Raw genomic sequence first — 18,595 nt, 5'->3', positions numbered from 1 at the left:
CCAGGAGCTGAGGGGAGAAGGTTCAAGCTCCCTCTTTCCCATGGTCTAACCCTGCAGCTCCAGGCGAGCCACATCCCCCCCTTTTGTCCTGCAGTTCCTACACATGGACAAGGAAAACACTTTTATTGACCTGAATGGTGGTGGAAGATGCAACTGCTTTATGTTGGAGGAGAAGGGGGAGCAGGATCAGGTGCTGAGACACAGCAAACCTTGAATTGCTCTGTGAGAATCGGCCCAGGTCCAAGAGTCGTCGGGGAGACAATGCTGAGAACAGAAATGCAGGCAGGCTGGGCAGCGTGACACAGGCTCCGTCGCAGGAAGCAGAGAAGAATAACCAGAGGCCAGGGCTGGGGAAGCATTGGAAGCAGGCAGATGGAGAGAAGCAATTGGGAAGACATTCGAACCATTTGCAAACCAGGAGAACAAATCTGCGCTGACTGGGAGCTGAGCAGGAGCCGGGCAGGGAGGAAGCCAGCGGGCCAGCAGAGCCCTTGCACAGATGGGCTATGTCAACATGGGTTTTCTTGCTTGAGTTTGTACCTTGAACCAGAGCATCAGCAGCTTCACTAGCAAATGGAAAAGCAAGAATTGCCTCCTGCCACCACCTCCCCAGGCACAGAGATCCCCGCTGGACCCCTGTGCCCCATCATCACCCCAGCGCAGCTCGAGGAGGCTCATTTCAACCCGTTATTTTTATAGTGTTCCTCATCATGTTCATCAGAGCAGACTAACACCACCAGTGGAGAGCCTAAAGTACCAGAAACAAGCCCCAGACAAGCCCTACACCAATGCCAACCTGCCAGCTGGGAGGGCAAGGGTTTTCCCTCGCTCTGGGAGGCTGAGGGGACACGTGGGGCTCTGCTGGCACAGCCAGCCTGGCGACGGCACCTCCGCACAGCAATACCACGATCCCACCTGTGGGACCTGCCCTCTGCCAGACCACCCAACCTGCCACCAGCCCAGACCAGCCAAGAGCGAGTGACCCCCGAGTCCACAGCATGGGGTTTGCAGTGGCTGCAGGAAGATGGGGCAGACGTGGTCCCACGTCTGAGCTTTACGCTGCGCTGGCTGGCAGAAAACCTGCCCCTACAAATGATCCTGTCTCATCACTGAATCGCAGCCCAGGGTTTTATTTGTCTCACGTGAGCAATCCTTTCCTGCTCCTGCTGATCCAGGTGCCTCAGGAGCCCACCTGCCCAAAGAGGGGTGGTCTCCAGGTTCAAACAACAGCCTCCCTTACGTTCAATCGGCACAGAAGACCTGACGAGAAGCTCATCTGTGCTACCAGGCTCACTCCTTGAATCTAAACGGTCCTAAAACATCAAACCACTCAGCCCAAATCAGCTGCTGATGTGGCCTTTGCCATCCAGGCAACCCGGGTGCTTTCACCGCTAGCGCTCAGCAAGCGGCTTTACAGCTTCTGCCTCTTCGTGCGTCTCAGCTCAATGAAGTCCCCGGCATCTTGCACAGCTCCTCTCGCACAGCCTCCAGATGGAGGAACGGGGAGGGTAGAAACAAAGAGGCCAGCTGGTTGGGGGACAGCCACAGCCGCCTCGGTCAGCGGAGCCCAGTGCAGCCCGTGCCCCCCTGGCAGATGCTGCACTGAGGTTTCCTACCGGGGCACGGCTGGCACAGCCGAGACATGCTCTGGTCACACACACCGAGATTTTAAACAGGGAAGGGCCAAGTAGAACGCACCCTACTCTGGATCCGTGTGGGATGCATTTCATCCCACAAAGTTTCATTTGGATTCACAGTTTAGCAATGGGAAAATTAGGAAAATCAGTCCATCTGAACCAGCACGATCATGTATGTTTACGCAGGCACAGCCAGCTGTGAGCCAGGCATGGGGAATATGGTAAATTTAAAAATATGCATTTTCAACAAGGGCAGAGATGCCAAAGAATAATCATGGGTGTGTCCAGATTGTCTGAACATCCAAAAATCTAATGAGCTCGTTTCAGCCCAGAAAACCTGATCTAAATAAATGCAACTGGCAATCTCGTAGCTCACGCAGCACGCACGCTCCCTTCCAGAGGCTGGGCCAGCCTGAGAAACGTTCTCCCATCGAAGCAGGTAGGAAGGCAGGCCTGGTGGCAGCGGCACGCGGCCGTCCCCGTGCGCGAGCTGGGCGACGCTGGGAGCTCACGGAGAGCGGAGGCTGCGCGGGCACCCTCCCCAGACCCGCAGTGGGGAGGGGGGCAGTCGGGCAGCCACTGACACCCCAGGGCGGGCAGCTGCTGTCCCGGACACGGCCAGGAGCAAGCTGGGAGGGTCCTAGAAGAGAATGGTAGAGAACAGCCAGTGCATCTGCGCGGCCAGGAGGCTGGAGATTTACCCAAGGGCTGCGAAGAGCTTCACTCTGTGCTTAAGACTGTTTCCAGGTGCTTTGATATAGATGGGTGGGCTACACCTTTACAGAGGCGTCCCCAAGCCACAGCTGGAGCAGTAACCGCTCCGGTGACAGTGCCCATCTCGGCGCTGCATTTCACCTCTCATCGCCGCACCGGGCTGCTGCCTGCGCCGCGCTCGGCCGGCCCCCGCCATCCCCCCCCACCTGCAGGACTTGGGACCCAGCACGGGACTCGCTGCGGAGCCACCGCAGCGCCGCGAAACAGAGCTTTCACACACCCGGTCCCAAAACAGCTCCTGCGTGAAACAGAGATATGAGACCCATGGGGGTCTCTGCCCCAGTGCTGACGTCCTGAAAGTGCCTCCTTCATGCTAATTAGAGCCGGGGAGCACCCATACCTCCTCCTCCTGCTCAGGGTCTGGGAGAGGGGGGTCTGTGCACCCACTGCAGGGTCTGGAGCAAACATCCTGTTTATAACGATGTCCTCCGCACAAGAAATCCAGGGACTTCCTCGCCAAAGGCCGCCCAGCCCCTCTGCCGTGCTGGGCTGCCGGGGGGGACGCGCAGCAGCAACAGGACCTCTGCCTCCTGCCCCCACCTCAAAGCCGTTATAAATCCCAGCATTACGCACTACCAATATTTTAGTTTTCAGTCTACAGGTAGCTGCAACTACACCTCGCAGGCAGATGCAGAATTTGCCGTTAGATATGTGAGCAACTGCTGACAGCTGCCTTGCAGCACAGCCAGAGCCCCGCGGTCTCACAGCCAAGAAAGCCGGCCACCGCGCTGGGCTTGCTCGCAGCTCTACAGGGACACACGAGCTGCACGCACAGCAACAGATTTGGGCAGCAGGTTTATAGACAGAGAAAGGAATCCGCTCTCACCACCTCTCAAACCTTCGTACCACAGCTGGAGCACTGCTGTTAAAAAGAAGAAAAAAAAGGGAGCCCTTTTCTCCTATACCTTTAGCGAAACAGGATTAATTAAGAGGTCTACATGCAGAAGCCACATAATCTTTCCCTTTCAAGAACATTTTGTGCAGGGAAAATTAAATTTAAACTTAAATTTGAAAGCAAAAGTCCAACAGAAGTTAAAGGGCTTTTCAGGTGACCTTTATTTTTCCCGTGGCTCATCCTGATCCTACCTTTAGTGGGAGCGGGGCACGCAGAGGGGCTGGGGCCCTTTTTTCAGCTGCTCAAGTAGTAAGTGCCTGCCTGGGAGGAGGGGAAGCAGGGTCCACTCAGACCAGGAAAATAAATACATGTATGAAACAGCTATGGCTTAAATTAAGTGCTCTTACAGACACCGGTCTTCAAGTTGTACCGGAGCGAGGGGGCAGCACGTTATGAAAAAGCATCATATGGCTTTGCAGCTCAAGCAGCAGATTGGACACCGCACCAGGAGAATCCCTCCAGCGCCTTACACCGGACGAGGGCCAGCCAGACACTAACCCAGAAAACAGACCTAGGATGGATTAGAGCCCAGTGCAGCTTCTGGGTCTGACAAACCAGGAGCGGCATCTCCTGCCCTGGTACTGAAGTCCTCCCAGGTAGGACAGAGAGCCTGCTCACTCCTCCCACCCTGGGCAGGACTGGTCCTGCCTCTTGGGGATGTTTGAACTCCTAGCATTTTCTACAACATTTAAAAATTAAAAATAATAAAAATACCTTTCAAGAGAACCTTTTTTTACCAAATAAAACTGCACAGTCGCCAAGGGTGGAACAGCTGATGTCCCTGAACTGAGGTTTGCAAGGAAGACCGGTTAGGAGGGGAGGACACACCCTCAGCTGAGCATTACTCAGCCCATTGGCATGTCGCAGGGCAGAGGCCCGCGAAGCGTTCCCCCTGCAGCAGCGCTGGAGAAATGCCTCTTTCAGTCAGAAAGGGGGGGGGGGGCAGCCATCAGCTGGGAAAGTTGAGGGCAGCCAGGCATCTCCCAGAGTGCAGCAAGGAGGCCACCAGGTCCCTTTAGGATGGAGGAGCCCTTGGCTGGCAGCCCAGCCGCTCCCAAGTCACTAGAGGTGGTGGGTGCCTGCAGGCTCCCAACCTGAGCACCAGTGCCAGGGGGCACGGGAGGTTACCTGTGTCCCCAGAATCCGTCTGCCCCCAGATCCACCCTGCCTGTCCCAGAAACTGCTTCAAAACTGAAGTACTTCAGCAATTTCCTCTCCTAATCTGCAGCAGCGGGTTTCATTTTGTTTAAGCAGCCGCCTGCTGCTGAGGAGAAGGTCACCCGCAGCATCCTGCTGCCGCAGCAGCCTCCATCGCCCACACGCAGCTTCGTGGCTCTGCCACGTTCGTGGGGCAACTTAGAGGCGTCCTCGTCACCCACAGCAGAAAGCACCCTCCAGCACAGCCACCGGCTCTCCTGCCTTGTATTGGCACGGAAGGACTGGGGAGATAAGAAAAACAAATGTGGTAAGGGAAATTGTGCTGTGTTTATAGACCGAGCTAGTGAGGGGGAATGCTCTCCAGGTTGCCTCCTTGCCAGTCATCTCACCCATTCCACCTCCCCTCTCTCCGGGATGCCGAGTCAGCACAAAGCTCCCAAGGGGGATGCTGCTGTTAGCAGAGACTGTTTCCATCTCTATTTTCTCCAAGTTCAAGCGGAGTATGGAGAAGCAGCGGGTTGTGCCACAGCCAGCCTCGGCCACACTGGCCATCAGAGGTTTTGGTCCTCCCCCATGCAGAGCTGCCACTGCAGGGATGGTGCAAGAGGAAGAGGGTGGCGGGTCCCTGGGCCATCCCCCATGCAGACCTGGCAGGGAGAGGCCGGAGGAAGGAGCCGAGGGCAGACGCGCCTGTGCGGGTACGGCAGCGGGGAGAGCAGGGCTTTCCTGGCATCGCCCACCCGCCTACAGGAAAAGCGGAAGAAATGCAGCAAACAACAACCGCTCCCGGGATCAGGGCAGCGGGGCGCAGAAATCCTTCACATTCTGCAAAAAAGCAACAAAGGGAAAGGGGGGAAAAAAAAAAAAAAAAGAAAAAAAAAGAAAAGGAAGAGCCTGAGCGAGTCGGGGGCCCGGCTGCCTCCGGGCTCTCCTGGTGCTGCAGAGAGAGAGGAGCCACCCGACCCAGCGGGTGGCTGGGGAGGACGGTGCAGAACAGTCAACAGGGACTCCCACCTACAAAACCCCGACAGCCCCCGGGCGCTGTGTCAGCACCCCCCCGCCCCCGCCACCACAGTCACCCTGCGCGCTGGGCCGATCTGCCGAGTCAGCACTGCCGCAAGCTGAAGCCCACCCTTCCTCCCCGCGCACCCAGGCGACGGGCGCCGCTTCCGAAGCCATCTGGGCGGCAGCCGCCTGCTCAGCCCCATGACAAGCCCCAGCGCAGGGGGTGAGAGGACCCCGCTCGTGCCGGGGCGCGGGGGGAAAGGGGGAAAAAAAACCACCTTACAGCCATTTTTACAAAGCTGCTTTTTAGGCTACAGGAAAAGAGCAGGCCCCGCTTTCCTGCGAGGGGATTGCCCGAAGGGCGAAGTCTGGATCCTCCTGCCACCGCAGCAAAACTGGTGGCTGGGAGGCGAGAAGGCCGCCCAGGCGGCATCGCCTCGGGCGAAAACCGCAAGGCACGTACCAGCGCCTGAATTTCAACAGACCGCGTTGGGCAACAACCGCTGCCGCCGCAGCTGCGGAGCCCCTCCCCGCTCCCCGCCGGCCCCACCGCCGCCCCTCCCGCGGGGCGCGGGCAGGTCGGACCCTCCCGCAGAGCCCCCTGCCCCGCGGGGGCAGCTCGCCGAGCTCGCGGCGCTGCAGGCGAAGGCTTTGGCCACGAAACCCGGTGCTGGCCTTCCGCCATCAGACAGGGAGTCACAGCCTGCGGTGCCTTCCTCCCCCTCCTCTACCCCTGCAGCGCAGGCGGGGTCCCGGGGCAGCGTGCGAGACCCGCACCCAGCGGCGCGGGGGGAGCCCACCTTGGGAACAGCACCCCTGTGCGCGCACCCCCAACCCACCCAAAGCCTTTCCTTGCTTCGGTGGGGGACAGAGTATCCCTTCGGCGCACCAAGCCCCGGGCAGGACTGGGGTTCTCGGAGGCCCCCCCCCCCCCCCAGCGCATGCCGGCACCATGGCACCCGTGGCACAGGATGACTCTCCTGGCATCGCAGGTGGCGTGGTGAGGGAGACGGTGGGCGGGAGGAAGCGGTCTAGACCTCCCCATCTGCGACAGGGTACAGAGGAGTCACGGCAAGGCAGGTCTCTCCTCTCGGCATTTGGATTACGCACGGCGGGCGAGACAGGCTCCTTCCCGAGCCCTGCAGCAGCGGTGGGAAGCCGAGAGCCCAGACGGTCTCTAGGGCTTTTGGTCTCGACTCGGAGGCAGAGGAGACAGAGCAACTCCAGGAAAGCATCTTCCTACAGCCCTCCATCCCGGTTCTAGAAGAGCGGGAAGTTTCCTGCCTCATTGCCTGCAAGAGTCGCTCACCAGCTGCTGACTGCCAGCCTTCCCATCCAGTTCTTCAATACAAAGTCACCCAGCAGCTTGCTGGTGGCTGTCCCACGCTACTGCTCAGCCCTGTTAATACACATGCTGTGGAAAACAAAGGACAGAGGCAACAGCTAGTTCTGTTCTCAAACTCTACAGGTTTCTGTAGCACCAAGAAGACTCAGGAGAGATCAGGAACATCTGGAGGGGGTATCGAGATCTGCACAAAAGCCATGGAGGGGACACCCCTGGTCCAGAAACGCTGGCTGCAGCACATAATGAAGTGCAGCACAAAGAACACAGATGGCCATTTACTCAGAAGCTGCCCAGATAAATGACAGATCTAGACCTCAAGCTCCATCCTGAGAGCACTCCGTGCCAGAGGCACGCAGGCAAAGCCCGGTCCTGCATGGAGAGTGGCCACCCGGGACGCAGACGGCAACCTCCATGCGTACCCCAAGACACCAGCATAACCTCCGCAGCCCGGCTATGGCTTGGGCATGCCGGGTGGCCACGTGCTCCCCCCATGATCATCTTGTATCCAACCCCGCTTATCTGTCAGGGCTTCTGCTCGCACCCGGCACCTCCAAACACCCAAGCGCAGGGTGGAGAGCTACCCCCTGTGGCTCCAGCCTCTGTCCCTCCAAGCCCATCACATCCCCTGGGCTGATGGGCTGAGCCCATCCTCACAGCTCCAGAAAACAAACAACTCTGGACACACTTCTACCTCTGAGGACCGAGAAAGGGACTTCAGCTTCTGAACAACACAAACCCCAGAGGACAGAGCTGTTCCTTGCTGGCGGAAAGAACGCAATGATATATTTAGGCACAGAAACTACATTTAGTCACGGTCAAGGGGCACATCCTTTACTCCGTCTGTTTGACATCTGAACCCAAGTCCTGAGGGTTAACGGCACAGCTATGCTGTCCTGCCGGCTGCAAGAGGAGGCAAGATGAGCAATGCCGCATCAGCCCTCCCAGCAGCAGCTCCCCTCTACCCCTCTCCCCCCCATAGCACAGAGGTGTGCAGGACCACAGGGGCTGGTTTTGGGGAGCACCACCGTGGTTTTTAAATACCATTTGGTCAGATCTAGTCTTCCCTTTAAAATCAAAGGCTGTGCTGACCAGTGAAGTTTTGTTTGCAAGCATGTCGAGTCTCTCCGCTATCTCGGCCAGCCTGCCCTGCTCCGACTGAAGTCCAAGGATTAAGTTTACATTACGGAGCGGAGGGAGGAGGTGGATCACATTCCTATGCCCGCTTAACTTGGCACTTCCCCCAGCACTCTCCTGCCCAAAGCTTTTCACCCAACACATGCCAAAGGGCTGGAAGAAAGCAGGGAACAGATTATGCCAGCATTGCTGATAAGCCAGATGGGCTGATTCAAAGCAAGGCTGAGCTGCTCCAACTATTTTCTGGGGGCTGAAGACGGGGCAAGCCACTACAGCAGCCTGCTACACACCGAGGACACATGCTGTCCTTCCCAACCTCATTTCTAGAGCCCCCTGAGGCCAGCATGCCACCAACACAAGGGGGGACAAACACCCAAAAAACCACCAGCACCTGCAAAAGCCACCAGGTCCATGCTCCCCTCCGGCTGTCCCTCAGCACACGCTGCATAAAACAATACAGAAGCCACTAGAAGCCTCTTTGCTGCCACAGCAAAGCACAAATGTCAACAGCTTGTCTGACATGGCAAGTATGCTGTAGGTGGAAGCGAAATAATTAGGTCTCTGTAAGAGAGTGCTCCAAGCTTGCCAGTTTTCCCTTACAGACAAGGACACTATTCAGAGCCTTTGAATATAATAAACCTTTTCTCCACCCTTTTCTGAGCAAAATAACCTACAGAGAAAAATATTTGAAATAAAAAAAAAAAAAAGAGGGTCTGTCCCCCTACCCAGTGAGGGAAGGAAGATGCAGGGCAGCAAGTGAGGAAACCCAAGGCTTACGGAGTTTCAGAGCAGGAAATCTTTATCAGCAACCAAGTCAGATAACATTGCATCCTCCTCTCGAAATGCAGAGCTCCTTGCTGATCACAGGGAGACTGGGGATGAGTCTTTCACATCTAAATCATTCCGAGATGACAAAATATTTCCTTGAACTATCCCCCCACAGGTTGGCAGAAATATTCCCATTCCTACTGAAATTTTGGCAGAGCAAATCAAAACTCCCCTTTAGGCTAACTAAATGGTTTTGATGTTGCAAAAAAGCATCCTTCCCCTTGCTAGAATCACACAGGGCATTTAGTTTCTTTTTACAAGGGCTGATACACAACCCCTTTCAATTCACCATTCCGACCTGCTAACCAGCTTCCCCGGGGGGTGAGAATCCAAGAACATCCGTGGCCAGCAAACACGAACAGCTCGGAGATGCAGAGCAGGGAGGGTCAGCACGGCTGCGACCGGGTAGCGGTATCTGGGCTGCCGGGCGCTGCGGGAAGGGTTAATTGCAACACAGACAGGCTCATTCATGAGCTCTCCCTTCAGGGACCAGACCACAGCCCGCTCCAAGCACTCCGGGCTCCCAGCCTCTCACTCTGTGGCACGGGGAAGGCAGGCGGAAGGCCAGCGCTCTCGTTTGCTATAGAAACCAGAAAAACACCCCGGGAATGGCGCTCTGCCCGGGCACAGGGCAAAGCCTTTGCTGCTTTGAGGGCTGTGACTGGGCTCCCCCTTCTCTCACCAAGTTAATCAGCATTTAGAGGCCGTTCAGTTCACCAGTTGTTAATGGGTGGGCAGCAAAACGCAGAAAATCCTTTGCAACATAAATAGCTAAAAGGAACAAGTTGCTTCTTCAGTGGGAAGATTCACCAACCTCAAGCGTCCCACATTTGTGCCAGCATCTAAAATAGGTGATGCATTTCAGACGGGAAGAGCTCGCCGTGAGAGCTGGAGTTTGACCCAGGACAAGTTTCCTGATGTCTTTCATTAACAGCCAGCAGTTCCAACGCAGCCTCAAAGCCTCACCTAGCCAGGAGGACAACTCATTGAAGAGGTGGCAAAGGATTTGACAAGTTTTCCACTCCTGCCTGGCATCTCCCCAGAAACAATTATTTGTTCTGATCATCCCCAAATTCACAACACAAGGTGCCTGGATCCATCACACAAAATGAGATTATTGCTATTTAACTGTTTCAGTGAGGGCTTTGAAGTCAACAGAAACCATCCCAAGCCACAAGGTCTGCAAAAGGCCATCCCGCCCTCTCACGTGACAACTTTCAGGCTATATCTGAAATAAAATAGTCGTCTAAAACTGCAATCTATTGCTCGTTCCAGGGCATAGGCTGAAGCTAGGTTTCAAGGCATTGTCTCCTATACACAGGTAGTTCATAAATATTCATCTATATGCAAACATTGTTCCTTAGCATTTCCCTTGGTAAGCCAGCCAAGTGGGAATATGGCTTATTGCAATTTATTTCTAAACAAAATTTTGAAGTGCTTTGAAAACTGATTTGCCTATAGGCTTCTTGTCTGCTGCTTTCTTTTCATAAAGCTATGGCCTTATGGTTATAACCTTGGATTGGGATTCAGCACATAAGACTTATTCCCAGGTACCATTTACCTGCTGGGTAAACTTTAGGCAAATTCTTATTTTGCCTCAGCTCCCCCTTCTAATAACTGGGATAATGACACCAGTTCTCTTTTATAAAAGCATTCCACGGTGTACAGATGACAAGGGTATGTAATCACAAGGCATTATTACTGCTTCAATCACCTTTTCTTGCAACGTTACCCTGTATAAAGGATGGTAGGCAAAGGCTTCTATTCTAGCTTGCTTTGTCATGTTGCTACCCGTAAAAGTGCTCTTGAACTTGGCTGGTATTTGCCTGCTGCATAAGTCATTCTCGGTGGTTGATCAAAATCACTCTGTTTCCATCCCTGCTTTAAGGGAAAGCCCCAGTTTTACCCAGAACAGGATTTCCAGCCACTTGCCAGGACTCTGAATGCTAAAGCTCACGTCCATGAGACAGAGCAGACTAGTTGGTCCCATGCAACCACTGCCCAGCTTTAGGGCAGAAGACTTACACCTCCACGTTTTTGGGAAAGGCAGTAAACAACTTGCGTACGGGCGAGGCGGAGAGAAGCCTTAGTGCTGCGCAGGCAGACGGCGGGCGGCAGGGAGGAGGGACGATGCCACCCAGACACCCGCTGCGCGGCATCGCGCCTGGCGAGCACCCAGTGCCAAGGTGGGAGCAGGAGCGATCGCCCACTCAGGTCAGTTATGCTTCTCTGAAAAGCCAATTGCTTGACCCTGGAAACCCAGGGAAGCGTCAGAAAAAGCACTGGGCTACGTGGCTTTTCCCAGTTTCCAGCCCAAGCCAAGATGACGTGCATCCAGCTGACTCTCAGGACGGGGAGGGGACACAGCGATATCCCTGCCACACTGCAGTGCCCTGTCCTGATGTGTCCAGATGTCTGCCCACATCCGCTCCTCGCCTACCCACCCTGCAGAAGTCACCGGGGTTGTCCTGCCCAAATTCTGGACTGGTAGGAATTGAGAAGCTGGCCCAGCTAACACCACCCCCACGCCAGTTTGCCCAGCGGGGCTTATCCTGCAGCAGCTCACGGGTACCAGAGCACGGCCCTGCCGGCAGCACAGCACCGGGTGCCCTCCGGGTGCAGCCAAATCCGGCATGGATTTAAGTTTCTGCAGCTGGGGGAAAGGAGGGAGAGAAAGGAAAGGCTTGCTCCTCTAGGAGGTTGGCCAGCTGTTTAACAAAGTCTGCAGCTTTGGGATCGCTGTGTTTCCAGGTCTCTCCTTCGCTACGCTCCAACACTACGCACAGTTCAGTGCTCTCGAGCTTCAAACAACTGTTCCAGCACTTCGCGGGGACATTTGGTACAAAGCTTCAGGAGCAGGAGGCCAAGCAGGAAGAGCCAGTTTAGACTGCAACTCTCCTGCCAAATGAAATTTTAAAGGCACACGAATAGCCCTTGGATTCCTTGGGGAGGGATGACTGAAGAGCCTGGAGAGCCCTGGCCCGGTGCGGTGTTCATGCACATGCTCACCCTGTGAGGCATCCCCATGAGCTGTGGTAACCTCCCTTCACTAAGGAAAACCTTAGGGATCCGATACTGTTATCAGCTTTCTTTTTTGTTTGATTTAAAGAGAAGGTATTTCCAGCTTAAGAGAATAAAAAGCTGCAGATGCTTTACATAGCCCCGCAGTCTAGTGCATGGGATAATGAACATTTCTTTATGATACAGGATTTTCAAGAATGCCCAAATCTCCAGTCAACATCCATATCAAAGGGGTAGCAATCCAAAAAGTCCCTGGGTAAACAAGTCAGGGCCTGCCCACAGAAAATGCAAAATGCTTTTTTAAGGGAAGTACAAAGACGAGCTACAAAGCTGGTGTCTCTCTGCAAGCTCTATGAGTTATGTACCCACACAGCGGGCCAGTAAGGAGAAACTCTAAGCTGACTAAATTAACCATCCCCAAAACGCTCAGGCAAGGCAGAGTTACCTGCACAGTACAGCAATTTTTGCTTTCATCTCCAGGAAACATCTGTTTATTCAAAAGCCCATTTGCTATAGCAACCACGGTTTATAGAAAAGGAGGGAGGGGGAAAAGAATTCCCTGGTGCCTGGCTAGAAAAGTTGTACCAGCACTGGTTAAACTCCTGGGGCCAAATGACATTTCAGCTAATTTCCAGAGAACCCTACAGACTCGATGCTGGAGCATCTCGACATCTCCATCCCTGCTGGAGGGAGCCCAGGTTTCCTGCCCGCTCCGCGGATCAGCTGCCGCAGCGCCTTGGTTGTCCGGCAGAGACACTCACCATCCCCTGGGAACAGAGATCTCCCACAGGAAAGTCCAAGTTCATCGCTGCAAATGAGAGTCTCCTCCCCGGCCATCTTATCGCTCCTCTGCCTGCGAGAGGAGACAACCAGAAGCAGCAGAGATATTCAGAAGCAAGAGATCAAAAGTTCCTCCCTTCCTTTGAGGTCTCAATGTTTTTGTGCTGTTTTGGAAAAAAAAAAAAATGAACCAACCACATAGCCCTCAAGAGGGACAGAACACACCAGCTCTGCTGTTTTTCTTTCCCATGTACTAGTAACTATCAGCACAAATTCAGCACCGTTGATTCCAAGCATTCAAAACCCATACCTTAGTCCCATTGCTCAGTCACAAAATAGCTTAAAAAAGTCTGTTTTTAAAGTTGCATATATATTGGGTGAGGGGGGTTTGTGTTTCCAAGTCCTACATCGCACTTCAGAAGAAGAGACTTTAAGATGTGGCCCAGACACAAGGACTCAAAACCAGCCTTTTTTTAATAGCATGAGATTCTCAGCTTTCATTTGGTGCCCCCATTTCCAGCAGCTGGGATTTATGCAAAAGAACATCAAATGCTACAGGGCTTATAATAAAAATAAAATAAAATCATGAAAGCTCCCACCACTGCAGTTTTTCAAGCCTCCCTGAGCTGTTTTCCACCAGCACAAGAGTGCTTAGCCTCTGCCATGAGCAAAGAAAAGAAGATGGGGAGGGGGAACGGAACGAGACAGCGACTGCTGGCGAGGGGAGAGCGTCTCTCCGTCTATTTATACGCTGAGGAAGTCCATGCTGGATGCTGTCATCTCACCAGTTGTGGGGTCTTCCGGGCCCTTGCCGGTGGCTTGCAGTGGGCTTCTGCTCTGTCCCGCGTAAGAACTGGGGTTCTCCTCCTTCAGCTTGACACCGATCAGGTATAAAGCAAGAGGAATTCGCTGGCTTATGCTTTCATTTCAGTGCTATGGATTTCAGAGCAGCTGCTGCAGGATAAGCCACTTCCCTTTGCACCGCAAGGTTCTCTACTCCATAAATATTGCATGTCACCTTCTCGGTTACTGAAGCACAAAGCCAAACCTTGGCAGAGCGGAGCCACGGGGACCTAACGCAGCTCGGAGGGACAAGGAAGCCTCTGCAGCAGCAGCCACCACCGAAGGCCAGGTTTCCTCACATATTTTCCTTGTTAGTTCAAGAGTCAGAGAACAGTCAACAGACCGATTTAGCAAGAGCCCTTCTGAGCACTAAGCCCCTCTCAGCACCATCAGCTGAGACTGCTTGTGGCACAGACTGAGCCGTAAATTATTCACAGCCAAAGAGCTCCTGCCATCCAGGAGGCTGGGCACGTCTGGAGCCCTTGCCAGCCCGTCTGCGTGCTCCCGCTCCTGCCCCTTTCTCACTTTGAACATCGTCTTTCCACGGCGGGCTGCGAGGACCAGGAAACCACAGCGGGTCGCCGACCAGACACGCAGCAGCTTTACCCGAAGCCTGAGCCACTTGAAGCTAAAAGTGCAGCGGAGCCCATGCGCCCATTGGGCAAATGGATCATTTGCAAATGGTCCAGGAAAATGCTGGTGAAAACGACTGCACCGACAGAAACGGGGATGGGCTACGGACAAGACAAAGAAAGCCAGCATTCAGATTTGGATCCCAATTTTCCCCAGCAGCACTGGTGACCAAGAAGCAGAAACCTTTGACTTTAGGGAAAACCTGGTAGCGACTAAGAAGCCTTCCAGAAGCGTAATAGCCTGGCATATTTACTTCCCTCAAAGCCAGTAAAACACTACAGCATTAATAAGAACAGCCTGAGCAATGAAATGCAAATGCCACTCAAATAATTAAATAAAGAGAATGATCCTCCTCCCGAAACAATGGACGGGGCTGTAACATCTACCCTCACGGGAAAGCCTCATACAGGAGGCTCTTGTTCCAGTAGCTTCAAAGAGGCTGTTTAATTTTAGTAGGTCGGCGAGCATATGACATTACAAAGTACTTCTGAGACAAAAGCAGAGCTGAGGAGATCTGCAATCCATTTTCCCTACAGGAAGGAAGGCAAAGCTTCCTATTGCAGGGAGGAGGTGGAAGGGGAAAGGGCTGACATTTTAGAGAGAACTGACAAGGCCAACATACAAAATTCAGGCAGATCAGGCACAAATCAGGGAGATAATAGCAGCAGAACGGGATGGAATATAAACCAGCCCCATCTCTCACCCAGGCTCGGTGTGTGTTTGCCTTTTTAATTTTGCTGAGATTAGCTTTGCAGAAGTTGCAACCTGTCCAAATCCCGAGTTCCCTCCTAAAAGAGATGTTTGCCTTTCACTTCCTTAGAAGCGTACATATTTACTTTGTTCTTGAATGTACCCAGGGCTCAGCATCACGATTAGCAGCCATCCAAATACCAAGTCTCTGGACAACTTGCAGCCCAGCTCCCTGCAAGCAAGAAGATGGACAGAAGGAAGCGCTCAGCACTGGGTCCTGCAGCACTCCGAGCGGGGCGTCACAGAGAATTTTGGGGCTTTATCGATGGCTTTTGAAATAAGAAGGGACACTGACCCATGCTGACATTGCAAAAGGTGCTTGCTGAATAAGCAGACACTGCCCAGTAAAACGGTACCTCTCCCGCGTTGCTTGACTGCAGAATGAACTAGATGTGGATTGCATTATTCCCGCAACAGACCTGCGGCTCAGCCCACGCTCCGGCCTCGGCTCCCGCGGCACAAGCAGCAGGGACCGATGGCTCTGACAGCTCAAATCACACAAGCACAAGTCTCAAAAGCTGAGGTCTCTCTTTAAGTCTGGTAAGATTACCCTGGGAGGCCAGGAAGGTATCTGAAGCATTGGAAAGAGGAAGGAAAAAGTAACAGAGCTGCTGAACACACCCTGACTTGGCAGTAGTTACAATGAGCTGGCCAAGAAGATGGGTTTGAAAATCCCCATATTCACCTGATTTCCACTATCTTGACACGGGCACACCTGCATGCACACAGTTATTTGGGTCTAGCATGGGGCAAGTATACAAGGGTTCATGCCCTCACCTTCTCCAGCCCCCTGCACCTTTCCCGTGGCAGCATGCAGGAAGGTCCCTTTCATGCTCACCTTCCTCTGCTGCCAGGGACTCAAAGCAAGGAGCAGGCAAGGAAAAAAAATAAAAAATATACACACACACACCCCCCCCAGGCTAGGGGGGAGCAATGCAGGAACCTGCTGTTCCAGCTGCAGCACAACTAGCTGTTGCGCTAACCTGCTGGATTGCATTTTATGTCCCTGTGCCTCCACAGCCACAGGAACCGGAGCGCTTGCTATCAGTTGCCTCTACATTACAGATGCTGAGCCAGAAATAAGGCACAGATTAAATAAACAGGGTTACCCTTCCATCTGATCTTTCAAAAGGGGGACTGAGGTGGTGGAAGAGATGCCCTTATCAGTGCTGCATTTTCTACCTTTACAAACTCCAAATGATGCAGGGTGAGGGGCAGGAGGGGAATCATCCAACTCCAGTTTTAACTTCGCAGTGATGACCTCTTGATCTTCCCTCGGCTATTTATAAGCAGCTTTAGTTAGAAGACAGTTTGCTCAAAGAAAGTGGGGAAAATCCAAGCACTGATCACACAGTGAGTAGAGCACAGCTTGGCAGTAATTTCTAACTCACACTAATGCTTCAGGCTGCTCCAGAGGTTTTGCTTTGCCATAAATTAGCCATTTGCTCAGTGAGAAACACACAGCTGTACAGGCCACACACAGCAACAGCCTCTTACCCAGAGCTTGCCATCCCAATAAAACGCTCCCAGCAGCTTGACGATGTGCCGGTGATCGCAGGTCGCCAGTATTTCAATCTCCACCATGTAATCCTCCAGTTCATCTTCACTCTTTGTTTCAATGACTTTGGCAGCCGCTAAAGCACCGGTTTCCTTATTCTTCGCCTGCAAGACAAAAGCAGCATGAGCACAAAGGCGAGGCGAGCCAGGAGCACGCAGTACTCGCACAGTTCCCGCTCCTCCGATTCACGCTCTTGGTACCAGCCACAACACAAGCACGGGAACTTGCAGATGCATTTCTGCTTCCCAAACCTGCCCGTAGCTTTGCAGCAGGGATGAATGCCACGTCAGGGCCAAAGCATCCTCCTTCCTCCCTGCTGCCTCCAATACCCATACCACTTCCCACCGTGGGGAGAAAGGCTGTTAGAAAAGGAGATGTGCCCTATTGTTTGTAGCATTAAAAGAAAAATGACCGAGGCAAGAAAACCACAGAGTATAGAAGCTCTCTGATAGCAGAATCATAGACTCATTAAGGTTGGAAAAGACCCTCTAAGACACCCTCTAAGACCATAGCATAGGTGGTAGCTCCACTTACTAGAAGTACTGAGTACAAAGACAATCCCACCAAATTCACAGTACAGCCATGAACCATCTCCCCCCTAAACACTGCTGCACTCCCCTTCCTCACCAGGGCCCTCACCAAGGCAGTTTTCCCAACACGAGGGAAACGTAGGGATCACCTCCTTGGCAGGTAAAGCAACAAGAAGGGAGCATTTGGACTGGCCAGTATCCCTGGCGTTGCGTATTACTGAGCTCTTCAGATCACAGTAAGAAAAATACTACACGTGCCCTCCCAGCTGCCCCCTCTGTTTTATAGAGTCCCTTTAACCAGCTTATTCACCAAGTAACTAGAAAACCGTCAAAACCTCTTTGTCCCAGCGGCTGGGAAACTTTTGCTGATTTTCCCTCCCCACTCCTCACAACAACACAGGAGTGTACCCTCGGGTTCGCAGCTTGCTGACCTACTTCCCCCCCAAACACCGTTCCCCACGCAGCTCTCGCTGCCCCGGAAGGGTGGTCACCGGTAGCCACGCTGGGGCTGCTCTGCTTGTAGGTGCCACACACCAGCAAAAGGCTGTTAGTGCTGGACTGGAAGCATTTGCAGACGTGTTTCTTACCACCCCACTCCTCTCGTGCCCCCATCCCACGTGAGGAAAAAGGCAGCTGATGAAAGGCTTGGCTAAAAGCACGCCTCTGTAAGCGGGCAGTGCCAGGCGAGCCGCGGAGCTGCTCCCACGGGGGACCATTTTCAGCACCATCCACCCAGCACCGTCCGCTGGCTTCTCCCAGAACTGCCAACGCAAGTTTGCTTTTTGCAAATGCAATTTGCACAAACGTCGCAAAACGTAGAAGTTTGCAGCAGAACACCAAAAGGGCGTTTGCGAGACAGTCTGCACACAGGGCTCGGCTGCGAGATCAGTCAGAGGGGGCGAGACGGGAGCCGTTGACTCGGGAGCTCCGCGCCATTCCCAGAAGCGCATTGAATCAGCGGATCAAGGGACAGGAGAAACCCCTGTAGCTCAGCCGCTCTGCTCCCCACCGATGCAGGAGAGCCCCCATGGCGTGGTTCCCGTTCATTACCCGTTTGCCTTCCATCGCACTCACTCCAGGCTGCCTCTCCCCCAGGGGAGAGAGTCCCACTGTGGATGTTACCAGCAGAGGAGCTGGGCAAGCTCTGGTTGTGACCTTTCTTACTGCTCTGTAGTTTACATATCTGTGTTTGGAAAACCTATGCAGGAGCTTACAGGAGGATTAGTTCCTAGTATAAACACCATAAGCCCTGCTGAACAGTTCTATATCGCTTATATAGGCGATAGCGTAACCGTGTACCCGGGAACAGGCTGGGGGGGAAGGCATAAGGGGAAAACCATACAACGGAGGGAGGAAAACAAGGGACCCCCGAGTCTCTGCTGGGTTTTGCAGACGTGCTGCATTCGCATGGGTTGGCATGGACAGCTGTGTCTTTAGCACAGGGGACAAATCCATTGCCATCTGGGCTCGCCGCCCACATGCAAGACAGCAGCTCATGCTGGTTTCAGAAGCAATTAGGGGTTTCGTTTGGTCAGGTCGGTGTGTTTCTTACCCAGATGCTCAGAGGAGGACATGCAGAGCGGGGCAGAGGGAGACGCGGGGCAGGGGGAGACGCGGGGAAAAGCACAGCACTTCCAAATCGGAGCACGAAGTGCCCCACTGTGTTTGCTCTGCACTTCACGGTGTTGGGAGAGGTCCAAGGAG

The 18,595-nt window shown here is 53.7% G+C and overlaps 1 protein-coding gene across 1 annotated transcript in view; it reads right to left on the bottom strand.

Moving 5' to 3' along the window:
* STK10 (serine/threonine kinase 10) overlaps positions 1–18,595 on the bottom strand; it is a gene marked incomplete at its 3' end in the record, with an annotated part of 47,917 nt that overhangs the window by 19,393 nt on the left and 9,929 nt on the right. The window contains exon 2 of the mRNA XM_082006335.1: positions 16,301–16,465. Within this exon, the coding sequence (XP_081862461.1) occupies positions 16,301–16,465 (165 nt within the window). The remainder of the gene's footprint in view (positions 1–16,300; positions 16,466–18,595) is intronic.

This window comes from Phaethon aethereus (assembly GCF_964289735.1).
Source record: "Phaethon aethereus genome assembly, chromosome: 14".
NCBI classification, from domain to species: Eukaryota; Metazoa; Chordata; class Aves; order Phaethontiformes; family Phaethontidae; genus Phaethon; species Phaethon aethereus.
The sequence above is the reverse complement of the archived record's forward strand: the minus strand, read 5'-3'. Positions and strand labels throughout refer to the sequence as shown.